The 14,751-nt window shown below is 43.0% G+C and overlaps 1 protein-coding gene across 2 annotated transcripts; it reads left to right on the forward strand.

Annotated features, from left to right (window-relative positions):
- Positions 1–717: 717 nt before the first annotated feature.
- LOC101063484 (prohibitin-2) lies at positions 718–10,780 on the forward strand. 2 transcript variants are annotated; one of them, XM_029831323.1, is made up of 10 exons: positions 718–855; positions 1,282–1,411; positions 2,112–2,196; positions 2,410–2,489; positions 4,853–5,037; positions 6,887–7,016; positions 7,119–7,222; positions 7,537–7,614; positions 9,627–9,703; positions 10,500–10,780. In XM_029831323.1, the coding sequence occupies exons 1-10, from the start codon at positions 835–837 to the stop codon at positions 10,513–10,515; spliced, it is 906 nt and encodes a 301-aa protein (XP_029687183.1). In that variant the 5' UTR covers positions 718–834; the 3' UTR covers positions 10,516–10,780. The 2 variants fall into 2 exon arrangements, with proteins under 2 accessions (XP_029687183.1, XP_029687184.1); XM_029831324.1 differs by lacking the exon at positions 718–855 and adding an exon at positions 1,145–1,171.
- The last annotated feature ends 3,971 nt before the right edge of the window (positions 10,781–14,751 follow it).

Raw genomic sequence — 14,751 nt, forward strand, 5'->3', positions numbered from 1 at the left:
TAGAAAAGGTGACAATAACAGTGCAACACGTTTGACATGAACCCTAAATGCAGTAGGTCTGATTATGATTCAGACCTCAGCTATAGTAGTATAGTTTAGGGATAGTTCAATAGTCTTATACTCCTCACTGGCCAACCCATCATCCTCCACCTAATGCAGCTTGCAAGGACAACCACAAGTTTTCTGACTCCATCATGAGGTCAGAGTTTCCATGGAAACAGAGCTGATAATCAATAATGCAATGTAAGAGACCTTCCTCTCTTCTTCAGGAGTGGTCAAAGGGAAGGGACCATTTCCCATTTTTCTACAGAGGTGATGGTGTTTATGACTTGGTGACAGAGGCCTGATGTCAGAGTGTGTTGGGAGTTTGGAGCCAATATACGGTATTAGTCTCCCTGCCCACCTTCCTTTCCATATTTACTGTGAATGTTATTTGTCCCCACACAGTGCATTCAGGATTTATCTGGCATACTAAAAAGTGTGAAAAACATTTTTCACTTAGCCCTGTGGAGGGGCATGAAAGTCTCCTAAAATTCAATGTGACACCAATTAAGTAAAAAAAGTAAAATTTGATTTTGATTGATTAAGTTAATTAGCCTATAATGACAGGAAACATATAGTATAAGCGCGAACCAAGCTATCATATTGTAAACGTCGGATTTCCGGCTAATATAGAACGTCCTACATATCCCACATTACCCCGCGAATGCGGAAGTAATGTGGGCTAATATAGTACGTCCTACATATCCCACATTACCCCGCGAATGCGGAAGTACGTCATCACGAGTGACCTTGTGGTCTACTTTGCTTGGCTCTGTAAAGTAGTGTGGAAGCATGGCCAATAAAGAGCCCATTGTAAGTGTTTTATTTCTCATTCCTTCTTTAGCCAATGGGTAGTTTTTTTTACTGTAACGTGACCGTTAAGTTCTTTCCTTTTGTGTGTCATGTGACTTTAGCATTGTTCTTTATGCACGTGAGATCTGACGTTAGCTCACATATAGCTCGGGTTGGGTGTCATTTACGTTCGTGGTTAGCATAAATTTGACGCTACTTTTTAATGTTAGGGAATACTCCCCCCCATTATCCATACCATTATTTACGCTACACCTCTTAATAGTGGTACACCTGTAGTGACGTCGTTACGGTCCGTAGCAGGTCCATGTCAGCTAAGGTGATTGTCATATAGATCATTTTCGTTCTTGCTTGTATCTATGTATGAAGATCTCGCTGAAGCTGTGAACCATCACAAGCTGATGCATGTTTTTGGTGCCTGTGTTTCAGGGTTTTCTGCAGCAGCTGCGGCAGATCGTGGGCAGGATGTCGTCTGGACCTCGGGGTTCTGGACTCGGTGTCAAACTACTGCTCGGTGCTGGAGCTCTAGCTTATGGAGTGAAAGAAGCTACATACACAGGTACACAGGTCCAAACTGGCCAACATTAAAGTCAAACATCTCTGCTCAGCTGGGAAGCAAGGCACTGTTCTTGTTTTTAGACTATTGCTATATTGGCAACATCTTTCTGAACAAAGACAACAAACAGGCAAATATCATTGAGAGAAAGTCTAAAAAAATCACTACACATTTTTAAAATCATATATGAACTTTATTACTGGTTAATGGAAGGTTTTTATACAGCATTGTTTTAATCAATTGGACAACTACAAGTTTGGATTCATCAAGAAACTAAAGAAATTTGTAAAACTGGAGTCACTCAAGGAATATAGCACCAAATTGTAGCTGTTTATCAAAATTCTGGTGTTTAGAAGACCAAACTTGATCTGCGGTGTCGTAGGCCCAGGGGACCCGGTACAGGGACCATAGTGGAGGATTGAGGCTCATATAGTAAAAGAGAGTTGGCGGTCAGAGGAAAGACAATGAGAAATACCTGGTTTCAGCTTCCTTCAATACTGTTCCATCTTATCATAATAGTAAAATCATGCTTATGATTTTTATTGTTGCTCTTTGTTATAATTATTTTAGTTTCAACCAAGCAATGAAGTGTAAACCCTTTTTCCAAAAGATTGAAAGAAAGTCATGAAGACATGGTGTGTTCATCTAACTCATTTTATCAGTTCCAAACTTCTTGATGTTCGTGTGTGTGTGTGTGTTTTAGTCGAAGGAGGGCAGAGAGCGATCATTTTCAACCGGATTGGGGGGATGCAGATGAACACGGTTCTTGCTGAAGGGCTGCACTTCAGGTATCGCTCTTGTGTTTGATCAAAGGTGGTTGACGTCCATATAAGAGAACACATAGGACTCAAATAAAAGAACTCTTGAACGCTGTCATTTTCTCACTGTTAAATAAAACAAGACAATACGCACTCCCCTGTCTAATTCTGTGGAACATTACTGTAACTTCTAAGACAGCCTGAGCTTCAGTTCTGTTCACTCTGTTTGCATTTTCTTATTAGAATCCCCTGGTTCCAGTATCCAATCATCTACGACATCAGAGCCAAACCCAGAAAGATCTCATCTCTCACTGGAAGCAAAGGTCTCTTTCTCTCTCATTCTCTCTTGCTTACTGTATAGAAATTAACAAAAGTTTTGTCCTAAATTAAAACTGAACAATTCACCTCTGAGTGAGAATGTTTTTAAAAAATGTGTATTTTCAAATTTATTTACCGTATTTTCACAACCATAAGGCGCGCCGTATTATAGGGCGCACCTTCAATTAACAGCCTATTTTAGAAATATTTTCATACACGGGGCGCACCGTGTTATAAGGCGCATAGCATAGAAACTGCGTAGTGCCTGTGGTTTCATGACGCGTTCACTAGATCGAGCTGCGCTAAAAGGAATGTCAATAAAACAGCCAGATAAGTCAGTCAAACTTTATTAATAGAATACAAACCGTCGTTCTCACAACTCTATTCACTCCCAAAACGAATAAACAGCTGTTTTATTTTTTTTCCCCGAGTGACGTAGTGTTTTTGCGTAACACAGTTCGTTTAATAACAGCGAGTTATAACAGGCAGTGCAACATTTTTATCACAAGTGGAGTTTAATAAATCTTCGATTTAGTGCAACATTTTTATCACGTAGTACCGTTGCGGTAAATCAAACGTTAGTGCAAACACAATATACGGTAACTCGAACTCTCGAAGTAGTGCAAAGCGATAGCAATATAACAATAGCAATATAACAACGTTGTTCAAACGGTAATGTCCATATTCACAGTATGACCAGCCTTGTTAAGTTGTGAACACACAAAAGAAACACGTAAAGATCACTTTATCAGTTCATTCCTCATCCAGGAATCCCTCGAATTCTTCTTCTTCGGTGTCCGAATTGAACAGTTGTGCTAATACGGCGTCCAACATGGCCGGCTCCGTCTCGTCAAAGTCGTCATCAGGGTCGGTGTCGCTGGTGTTGTCTGGCATTTCAGTGACAATCCCTGCCTTCCCGAAAGCTCGGACCACGGTCGATGCCCAGGCATTTACGATCCACTGGCAGATAGTGACGTATGACGCTCGGCGCCGTCTCCCCGTCTTGGTGAACGTGTGTTCGCCGTTCGTCATCTACCGCTCCCACGCAGTTCGCAGTCTAGTTTTGAATGCCCCGTTGACACTAATATCTAGCGGCTGGAGTTCCTTTGTTAATCCACTTAATGCTTTGTTTCCTCGGAAGCTCCGTTGAGTCTTCTTTACCTGGCGCAGGTCGTCTTGTTGCTTCCTCCACTTCCGCACCATTGATTCGTTCACGTTAAATCCTCTTGCCGCTGCTCTATTTCCGTGTTCAACTGCGTGACTGATAGCCTTCAGTTTGAACTCTGCGTCAAAAGCGCGTCTCTTGCAAGGAGCCATTTTGGGGTCTTTACAGACAGAAATGGTTTGGGACTGAATTTACTGCTGTTACCTCGGCCACGCCTACTGACTACGGTAGCCGCGATTAACCAATATTACCGTAATCCATACAAAAGGCGCTCCGGGTTAAAAGGCGCACCGTAGATTTTTTAGAAAATTCTAGGCTTTTAGGTGCGCCTTATAGTCGTGAAAATACGGTAGTACAATATTTAATATTGAGCACCAGATATAGAAATCAAATAGATTTTTAATCTTGGCTGCTAATATCAGTGATGCACAGATGAATGGGCCAACGCAGGAGCAACAACTACTGGGTACGTGTTTCAGGCATCCATTTACACCTCAGAGCTAAGGGACACTCTTTAGGAAACATTCATTTTCATGTTTTGGCTAGAGAGGAATGATAGTTTGAAAGAGGAGTAAAAGAAGGCGACTTTGATGGATCATCTCTGCACAGACGAGGCTTAAACACCAGTGCTGCCCGCCCCAAAGTTTGACAGTCGTTCAAACCCAACAGAACACAATTAGCAGGAGTGTTTGCATGATTTCCTAATGACCATTAACTAATAGCATTTAGTAAACCAACTCGGCATATAAATGTCAAGGGTTACGCATGTCCAGTTGACCTGTTTTAACCTTTAGAGAAAATGTGGCTCATAGTGATTCTTTGTTATTATGGTAGTTTAATTCCTTCATGTCATCATTCTTTATATGAGTATAATCTGAACGTTATCTTGTAATCAGTAAAATAACCGAGAGAACTGTTGAACATTATTTTGATGGCAGATTTCTTGGAAAATCTGTATAGTTTCACTTCAGTTCATAGAAATATATTAGAATTGAGTTTTTTCTCCTATTTTGCGATTTGATTGTAAGACAGCATGTTTGTTTTTTCCTTAATGGATTGAAACGTAATTTTCGAGGATATGTAACAATAAGCTAACCCTAAATGAGTTGTCAGGTATGTTGTAGAGGTGTCGTGGCGTTTACTGTCCCCCAGGGAGCAGTGGTGAGCTACTTATTTGCCCTGAACATGTGGGGTTTTTGCCAGACCTGCAGATGGTGAACATTGCCCTGCGAGTTCTCTCGAGGCCTCTGGCGTCCAACCTGCCAACCCTCTACCAGCAGTTGGGTCTGGATTATGACGAGCGTGTGCTGCCATCCATTGTCAATGAAGTTCTGAAGAGTGTGGTGGCCAAATTCAATGCTTCCCAGCTCATCACACAGAGAGCTCAGGTGAGAACTCATCGGAGGAGGTGCCACAGGTGTATTGACAGGTCATGGAGCTATGGAGTCAGCAATACTTGTCGAAAGAGACAATTCATTTCTGAGTGTCTATTTCTTGGTCCCTCTCTTCTGGAAATCTTCTGTCATCAATTGCCAACAAAATTCCAATTCAAAGTTTCCAACATGGCTTTAGAATTTTACAAGGTTCTTGGAAGTATAGTGTAGTAAGCCCCTTTATTTGAAGTATACATCATACACTATATTGCCGAAGGTATTTGGCCACCTGCCTTGACTCACGTATGAACTTAAGTGCCATCCCATTCCTAACCCATAGGGTTCAATATGATGTCGGCCCACCTTTTGCAGCTATTACAGCTTCAACTCATCTGGGAAGGCTGTCCACAAGGTTGCGGACTGTGTTTATAGGAATTTTCGACCATTCATCCAAAAGCGCATTGGTGAGGTCACACGCTGATGTTGGTCGAGAAGGCCTGGCTCTCAGTCTCCGCTCTAATTCATCCCAAAGGTGTTCTATCGGGTTCAGGTCAGGACTCTGTGCAGGCCAGTCAAGTTCATCCACACCAGACTCTGTCATCCATGTCTTTATCGACCTTGCTTTGTGCACTGGTGCACAGTCATGATTTGAAGAGGAAGGGGCCCGCTCCAAACTATTCCCACAAGGTTGCGAGCATGGAGTTGTCCAAAATGTTGTGGTATCCTGGAGCATTCAAAGTTCCTTTCACTGGAACTAAGGGGCCAAGCCCAACTCCTGAAGAACAACCCCACACCATAATTCCTCCTCCACCAAATTTCACTCTCGGCACAATGCAGTCCGAAATGTACCGTTCTCCTGGCAACCTCCAAACCCAGACTCGTCCATCAGATTGCCAGATGGAAAAGCGTGATTCATCGCTCCAGAGAACGCGTCTCCACTGCTCTAGTCCAGTGGCGACGTGCTTTACACCACTGCATCCGACACTTTGCATTGGACTTGGTGATGTATGGCTTAGATGCAGCTGCTCGCCCATGGACACCCATTCCATGAAGCTCTCTGCGTACTGTACGTGGGCTCATTTGAAGGTCACATAAAGTTTGGAGCTCTGTAGCAACTGACTGTGCAGAAAGTCGGCGACCTCTTTGCACTATGCGCTTCAGCATCCGCTGACCCCTCTGTCAGTTTACCTGGCCCACCACTTCGTGGCTGAGTTGCTGTTGTTCCCAGACTTTTCCATTTTCTTATAATAAAGCCGACAGTTGACTTTGGAATATTTAGGAGCAAGGAAATTTCACGGCTGGATTTGTTGCACAGGTGTCATCCTATGACAGTTCCCAAATGTTTGTAGAAACAGTCTCCAGGCCTAAGTGCTTGATTTTATACACCTGTGGCCGGGCCAAGTGATTAGGACACCTGATTCTGATCATTTGGATGGGTGGCCAAATACTTTTGGCAATATAGTGTATGTGACGTGTGTGGACTTGGAACAGGTCGTTATCCCACAATGTATTTCAGCTCAGCCAGTAGGTGCTGCAGCAATAGCAGAAAGTATGTAGGTTACAGCAGACGTTCACCTATTATAAATTCACTAGACAAGGCCTGTGCACTGTGAACTGAGGAAGGGCCAGAAGGAATAACTGCACTTGAAAAGGTGGCAACATGGAACGGTAACTTCCAAATGGGGAGGAGGGGGAGGGGACAAAAGACCCTAACCCATCAAGATGAGAGGGAATGTGTCTCTTCAGAATATTTCATTAAAATACATCTGGAATTTAATGGTTAAATGTGTGATTTAATGGTTAAATGTGTGATCGGCAACTTATTTCTTTACTTTCCCACAACCTCCAACGTTGTGACCAAAAGGTCTCACTGCTGATCCGGAGAGAACTGTTTGAGCGAGCCAAAGACTTCAACATCATCCTGGATGATGTAGCAATCACGGAGCTCAGCTTCAGTCGAGAATACACAGCTGCTGTTGAGGCCAAACAAGTTGGTGAGCAGAAATGCCGGCATGAGTGTGACCAGCATTTGGAGCAAGGTGTCAACACGGTGGTGTTGCCATACAACCACTAATGTACCACATGTTTCCATGCAGCCCAGCAGGAGGCGCAACGAGCTCAGTTCTATGTAGAAAAAGCCAAACAGGACCAGAGGCAGAAGATTATTCAGGCTGAAGGAGAAGCTGAGGCTGCCAAGATGGTAAATTCATTTCTTTTTACTCTCCATGTGTCTGTCTTGTCTTTTTCGATCGTTCTGTTAGTTCTTTCTGCCTTTCCCTGTCTGCCCCACACCGTTCCTCTCTTGGAATGTGTTAATTTCATAGAGACAACCCATTTGCAGAAGTGCACCCACCAAAGATTCAGTCCAAATAAGTTTGCAGTTGGTGTCAAACAGGTTGATGTGAAACAGCCTGAATCCATGAGAGTCTTCAGCTGCCACGGGACAGATTCCTCTCCGATGCTCTTTCTTTCAACAAAACCAAATGTTCTCTCTCCTTTTCTGTCTTTATACAGCTGGGTGAGGCAGTGACAAAAAACCCGGGTTATTTGAAGCTCCGGAAGATCCGTGCAGCACAGAACATTGCTAAAACGGTAAGAACGTTAACTGGACAACTTATACAGCTTGGAGATCATTCTATAGGGTTGGGGATCATTCAATAGTGTTGGGGATCATTCGATAGTGTTGGGGATCATTCTATAGGGTTAGGGATCATTCAATAGGGTTAGGGATCATTCTATAGGGTTGGGGATCATTCTATAGGGTTGGGGATCATTCGATAGGGTTAGGGATCATTCGATAGGGTTGGGGATCATTCTATAGGGTTGGGGATCATTCTATAGGGTTGGGGATCATTAGATAGGGTTGGGGATCATTCTATAGGGTTAGGGATCATTCGATAGGGTTGGGGATCATTCTATAGGGTTGGGGATCATTCTATAGGGTTGGGGATCATTCGATAGGGTTAGGGATCATTCGATAGGGTTGGGGATCATTCTATATGGTTGGGGATCATTAGATAGGGTTGGGGATCATTCTATAGGGTTGGGGATCATTCTATAGGGTTGGGGATCATTCTATAGGGTTGGGGATCATTAGATAGGGTTGGGGATCATTCTATAGGGTTGGGGATCATTCTATAGGGTTGGGGATCATTCTATAGGGTTGGGGATCATTATGGTTGGGGATCATTAGATAGGGTTAGGGATCATTCGATAGGGTTGGGGATCATTCTATAGGGTTGGGGATCATTCTATAGGGTTGGGGATCATTCTATATGGTTGGGGATCATTAGATAGGGTTGGGGATCATTATGGTTGGGGATCATTAGATAGGGTTAGGGATCATTCTATAGGGTTGGGGATCATTCTATAGGGTTGGGGATCATTATGGTTGGGGATCATTAGATAGGGTTGGGGATCATTCTATAGGGTTGGGGATCATTCTATAGGGTTAGGGATCATTAGATAGGGTTGGGGATCATTCTATATGGTTGGGGATCATTAGATAGGGTTGGGGATCATTCTATAGGGTTGGGGATCATTCTATAGGGTTGGGGATCATTATGGTTGGGGATCATTAGATAGGGTTGGGGATCATTCTATAGGGTTGGGGATCATTCTATAGGGTTAGGGATCATTAGATAGGGTTGGGGATCATTCTATATGGTTGGGGATCATTAGATAGGGTTGGGGATCATTCGATAGGGTTTGGGATCATTCGATAGGGTTGGGGATCATTAGATAGGGTTGGGGATCATTCGATAGGGTTGGGGATCATTAGATAGGGTTGGGGATCATTCGATAGGGTTTGGGATCATTCGATAGGGTTGGGGATCATTAGATAGGGTTGGGGATCATTCGATAGGGTTGGGGATCATTCGATAGGGTTGGGGATCATTAGATAGCACACGATTTAATAGGGTTAGAAAATGCTGAAGATAAAATTGAAATTTTGTAAATGAATACAGTTAGTTAAATGTGAAGCAATAGTTCTATTTCTTCCTAAGAGCTTATTTTCTTGATGATCAACCATTTTTGGGCTGGTACTTGATGTTACAATCAAAATTGGATCAAGGCCGAACCTCCACGCAAGCAGCAGTGGCAGGAAAAACAGGACCAGGGTCCTTTGGGGACCGTCCTGCTGATAGATAACTGTGTAAAAGAGGAGAAATGGGATGGAGAGAAGGACAGAAAGAAGAAGAGACGCACACCAAAGATAGATCAGCTAATCAGCGACGCATGACAATAGATAATGAGCAAGAGAGACAAAGACACCCAAATTCTGCTGTTAATGGTTCTGGAAGCAGCAGTAAACCAGAGCTGACCTTCTGGGATGATCTGCTGCTGTTAGTTTCTCCAGGGTTAGGGTTGAGGGAGCTGGGCCTGGTTGGTTGTTTTGCATAAGCAGAACCTCTCTTGCTGACTGGAAGTTTTTTCACATGGCTAAACTCCTCCAACATTTGCATTTTTGCCTAAATAAGTCCACATATTTGTTGGTTCGGGTCACTTTGACAGCTTTTCCTCTCTTGCACTTAATGAGATCACATTGGCGCTGGGTAGTGCCACATGACTTGGTGTTCTGAAAGTCTTTGTTTGACCTCTAGGTGGCGCAGTCCCAGAACAAAGTGTACCTGAATGCTGACAGCCTGGTCCTGAATCTGCAAGACCGAGACAGCTTCAAGTGAGTGAGACACAGCTCTGCTGATCGTCAATTGAAATGATTGCATTCTTTTCACGAAAAAGGGAATATTGCAGATTTTTACACATTTCAAACTGTAATCTTATTTATAAAATGACCACTTGAAAAGTTAAGTGAAGATGCAAAATGTTTTCCAAGATACAGGCGCGTGAGTCTCTCGCCACTACTACGACTTCCTCCTCCGGAATCTCGTGATCTAGCGATACCTTCTCACGGGTTAGGGTTAGTTAGGGTTAGGGTTAGTTAGCAGTGCTCCAAAAAAAGGAGGAGAGGAGCGTCATGAAATAAAGGGCAGAAGAGTGGTGTTTAGATGAAATCACATGCAAGAGCAGGATTATTTTAAAACCTTGGTGTTTTTGTTATTGGTCAGTATTAATACTGCTCTGCTCTGTATTAGAGGAGCAATAACTGTTTTATTGCCTGATAATTGATCGTCATTTGGAGGCTATTGTGACATTAACAGAGTTTTTAAAGTTTGCGATGGACAAATGAGAAGATGTTATTTAATATGTGAGCCAGGCCACGTGCATTCACGTGAGTTTGACCAGTTCTGTGCATTTTTGTAGCAGATTTCATTGTCTTCAGTGTATTTCAAATTTAATTTCACTGTGCTCTCATGCTGACCCCTTAATATTCTTTTCTTTCTCTATGAAATATGCTAGAAATGCTAAAAAAAATCATAATGTAAAAATGGCACTGTTGAATTGTGTGATCTACTCAAGATAAAAGGATTTCGATAGTTACTCATAATTAACAATGCAATGTTTCTTTCTTTCAGTCTTTTAATGAAGTAACATTGGCTCATTATCCTGCTGAGAACCCACCAACCAGATGAGCAGTTTGATGTCCACGCTGTTAACATGGATTTGTCTTATTTTTGGCATCTTTTCCTTTTGTAACTTTGTAACTAGGCGTTCTCTGCTGCTTTGCTAATGGAATACGAAAAGGCTGAAATCCATGTCATAAAGAGAAACATGAAAGAAAATGAAAATGCCAGTTCTGTAAAACACTGAGTCTGTCTTCATTTGACCAGCTATTAAATATGTCAACAGTCATTTATGATGTTGTCTCATCTGGGGTTTTTTGGAAGTGGTAGGCTGCATGAACTCTTTGATTTCACCCAAAAGTGACAAAAAAACGAAGCAGAATTTGTTCCCAGCTGAGCCATCGGATTTCTGTGTGTCCGAGAAGGTCACCATATTCAGTCAATAGGACCTTGAATGTTCTCTGCTGTGAAGCTGTTTATGATGGGATTCATCACGTGCTCAAAGTCGTCTCTGCAAATGAGACATGCGCAATAAAAAAGAACCCCTCTGCCTCCCATTCATCAGGAAAATTGAGTTTTCTTTCTTTTTCTGCCATTGTTTTGGAGTCGTCCTGTTTTTCGCCATGCCTGCGATCTTGCCTCCACCTTGTGTGTTCGATGTTTGCAAACGCTAAATTTCTGCCATTTATTGTCATTTCCAGATTACATGAAAGTGTATTTAAACAAGGCTAGCAAAAAAATAAAAATGCTGCTAAGTGCTGCTATTTTTAGAACAGGCCGACAGGCAACTCGTGCGGTCCTCAGTGGCAACCTGGTGCCTGCGGGCACCTTGTTGGTGACCCATGTTCGAGACAGACCACTTATATTTATTAGGTTAACATCTTAGTTCTGCTGCTATAGGCCGAGACTGCTGAGGTACAGGAACCTGATCACCTGACTGGCTTCCTCTCCTCACCTCCCCTATACAGGTATCGCCGATTTCATAGCCGTGCGCTGACCTACTGACCTCTGACCCACTCAATGCTTACACTGACGCTTGTTATAATTAATGTACTTTCATGGCCTATGTCTATTCTATCCTCTACTTGTCCTCCCCCTCCTCTCCTCTCTCTATACCCAGCCCCTTCATCAGCAGGAGGGTCCCCCTACATGGGCCTGGTCCTGCTCAAGGTTTCTTCCTGTTAAAGGGGAGATTATCTTTGCCACTATTGCTTGTTGGGGGTCAGGCCCTGGGATTCTGGAAAGGCTCTAGAAACGATTGACTGATTGATCTGACCAGGTAATCTTTGAGGTTTTTAATTATTTCTAAATGTGGCGATTATTCTAAGATCATTATTGGGTTCATTTGATGTCATTTTGGATTCAAAATTGTTGCTAATTTGTCTGACTGGTTAAACTGGATGGCCAGTAAGTGGTGACAAATGGGAGAGCAGTGGAGACCTGACTGGGTTGGATCTGGAGAAAGGTTTGAAAACGGTTCCGGAGAAAGGTGCTAGAGCACCCTCTGCTGGACAAGGCCGAGAATAGCACCTTGGTGGCTCGTTTGAAATCCTCTGGCTGTGTGCATCTTCTGTAGAACCGTAATAGTTGGGATTTGATTAGACCTGCAAACGGTGTTTGGGTTGGTCGCTGTTTTGATGTAAAAGTGCACATAATACATGGGAAAAGATGTTGCGTGTGTATCTTGGAAAAATTATATATCTTTGAAAAAATAGAACTAAAAATTCCACAAAAATGGATTAATGTAATGGAAATTTGTAAATTTCCCCGTGTGGGACAATAAAGGACCTGAATCTGAATCTGAAATGAGGAGGCTTATCCTACTGACACTCGGTTATTTAATTAAAAAAGATCAAAAAGGAACAAAATTGCTGAGAAAAAAAAGCTGTAATAGCAACGTTTCGGTCCTTAAAAAGACCTTCTTCAGGCATGCTTGGTTCCAAAAGACAGCAAAGTTATACAGTTAACGAGTGTCAGCGCTTAATTGCTTCTGGCCTCTATCCCGAATGATGGGTTGGGGTTTAGGTTTAGGGTTAGGGCTAAAATTAGGTTAGGATAAAAGTTAAATCATGGATAGAAGTTAAAATGAAAACAGAGAGAGTGGGAGAGAAAAAAGGAAGAATGATATATATTTTTTGTTTAAATTTAGCAAGGCCATTTGCATGTGTAGTAGCTAATTTATAAATGCAGCCTCTCTCCACTCTCCTTCTCTAAGCCGTGGGCCAGTGTGGACTGTACTCTAAGACCAAGGCTTGCAATGCATCCCAGCCAGGGGAGATGACGTGCTGGACAACATGCTGGTCAGTGTTTTTTTGTTTCATGATATTAGGGTTTAGGGTTAAGGTTAAGGTTAGGGTTAGGGGTTAGGGTTCAGGGTTTGGGATAAAACTTTTTTGCACTGGCCTACTGATCGGGATAGCAGGGTTAGGGTTAGAGGGTTAGAGGTTTAGGGTTAGGGTTAGAGGGTTAGGGTTAGGGTTAGAGGGTTAGGGTCAGGGGTTAGGGTTAGAGGGTCAGGGTTAGAGTTTAGGGTTAGGGTTAGGTTAGGTTAAAGAGTTTGGCTTTGAACTGAAAGCAATGAACTGGCCATCCAAGGGGGTCCCAGGCAGAGACTCCCACCATCAAAGTTAATATTCACCACCCTAAGGTGGTGGGGTTTCCAAAAATTAGGCTCTCTGGCCTTAGCTGTGATCAGCTGAGCAATGTTTCGGCCTTTGTTGGCCTTCCTCAGGCAGCTGATCAAAAATTATTATGTTGGCCTTTGGGCCTTAACATAAGATTGTCCCCTGCTTTGTCCCTTTTCCCACCTCCTAATTATAATCTTTTAGTTTCTTTTCTTTGTCCCCTTCTTCAATTGATTTCCCCTCTTTGTTGTTGTCCCTTCAGTGACCAATTTCCATTTGAGTTGCTCCACCTCTCCTTCCCCTTTTATACTCCCCTCGCTTTTTGCTTTTAATGTTTTTTACTTTCAATTTAAGTGTCCCTTCCCTTCCTTTTTATCTCGCCTTTTGTATTTCTTTCCCCTCCATTTCTTATCGAATTTGTGTTTTCCTTTTTATAACCTCTCCCCTGCTTTTTCCTTTTTAAGTTATTTATATATTGGAATTCTTATTTTAACTCTGAATTTCCTTTTCCTTCTTTTCGACTTCCTTCCCTTCTTCCCCTCTGCTTCTTCACTCCATCTTATCCTTGATTCTCCTCTTTCCTTAACCCTATTTCTCCCTCTCCTCTCTTTTGCCTGCCAATACCTTTGCCTTCCCCTTAGCCTCATTAGGCCATGTGGCACTGCGCTTGTCCTGTATTTCTCTCCCTTTACTCATTTGGGCTCTCCCTTATGTGGGCTTAGTTAAATGGGGCTTAGTTTGAGTTGGGTTTGATTGACAGGTACAAGGCAGCGGGCACTAGATTGGGTTTAGGTATGGGGACATCGGTTTGGTTTAGAATAATAGGGTTAGGGAAGGGTGCTGGGGTTGGGGTTAGGGTTAGGCTTGGGGTTAGGGTTGGGAATGGAGATTGGGTTGGGGTTAGAGTTGAGATTAAAATCTGTGCTCAGTGTAAGAATGATTTAGGGGGGTGTCAGGAAAAAGTTGTCTGCACCAGTTATCAAATATGAGTTTTGCTGTATTTGCGGTCCAATTGATGTTGTCTTCTTCTGTAATGAAGAGGTCGTGTGGGATTTCCGGCAGTGTTTCGTAGTGCGTTGTCATGGTTTTGTTGATAAGTTCCAAATTGTCCGGTTGTGAACTCAAAGGGCAGAACAGCCCACAGGGATAAGTATATTAAAAGTAACAATACTGCATTACTGTCTCATCTGCTTCAGCCACTGTTCCTTGGTGAGAGCCTCAGTCTTTGGACAGTATATTTTGGCTGATGGTCCACTGGAGGCAACTGCAGGATCAATTCGCCCTAACCTAGGTTTTGCCTGTCCAGCTGTATTTGCTGGCATATGGTATGTGTGCAGCTGGTAACTGGGGGCTGCTGTTGGTACTGTGGCAGAGAGATGGGTTTTGTTTTTGCACAGGGCAATGGGTCAGCTGGCCGTTGCACACCTTGCAAAAGAACAGACGCCTCCTGACCCTTCAACCGTTGGATATACCACTGCATGAGGGTGGTCTGGTTCACTCCAACAAGTTGAAGGGTTGTCTGCTGCATTAGTGTCCCATTGCACAGAACCAGCTGCCGGATCTTTTTGTAGTCCTGTAAAATTAGAGGCCATCGAGATACGCTGTGTTGTCCTCTTTTTTTGGGGCTCGTGTGAATGTTG

Source organism: Takifugu rubripes, chromosome 22 (assembly GCF_901000725.2).
Source record: "Takifugu rubripes chromosome 22, fTakRub1.2, whole genome shotgun sequence".
NCBI lineage: Eukaryota > Metazoa > Chordata > Actinopteri > Tetraodontiformes > Tetraodontidae > Takifugu > Takifugu rubripes.

Excerpts from the sequence above, each read along its gene's own strand:
- LOC101063484 (XM_029831323.1), top strand. The coding sequence starts at position 835 with ATGGCCAATAAAGAGCCCATT. Across the intron at positions 856-1,281 it reads TGGCCAATAAAGAGCCCATT|GGTTTTCTGCAGCAGCTGCG; the intron begins GTAAGTGTTTTA and ends CCTGTGTTTCAG. Across the intron at positions 5,038-6,886 it reads TCATCACACAGAGAGCTCAG|GTCTCACTGCTGATCCGGAG; the intron begins GTGAGAACTCAT and ends TGTGACCAAAAG.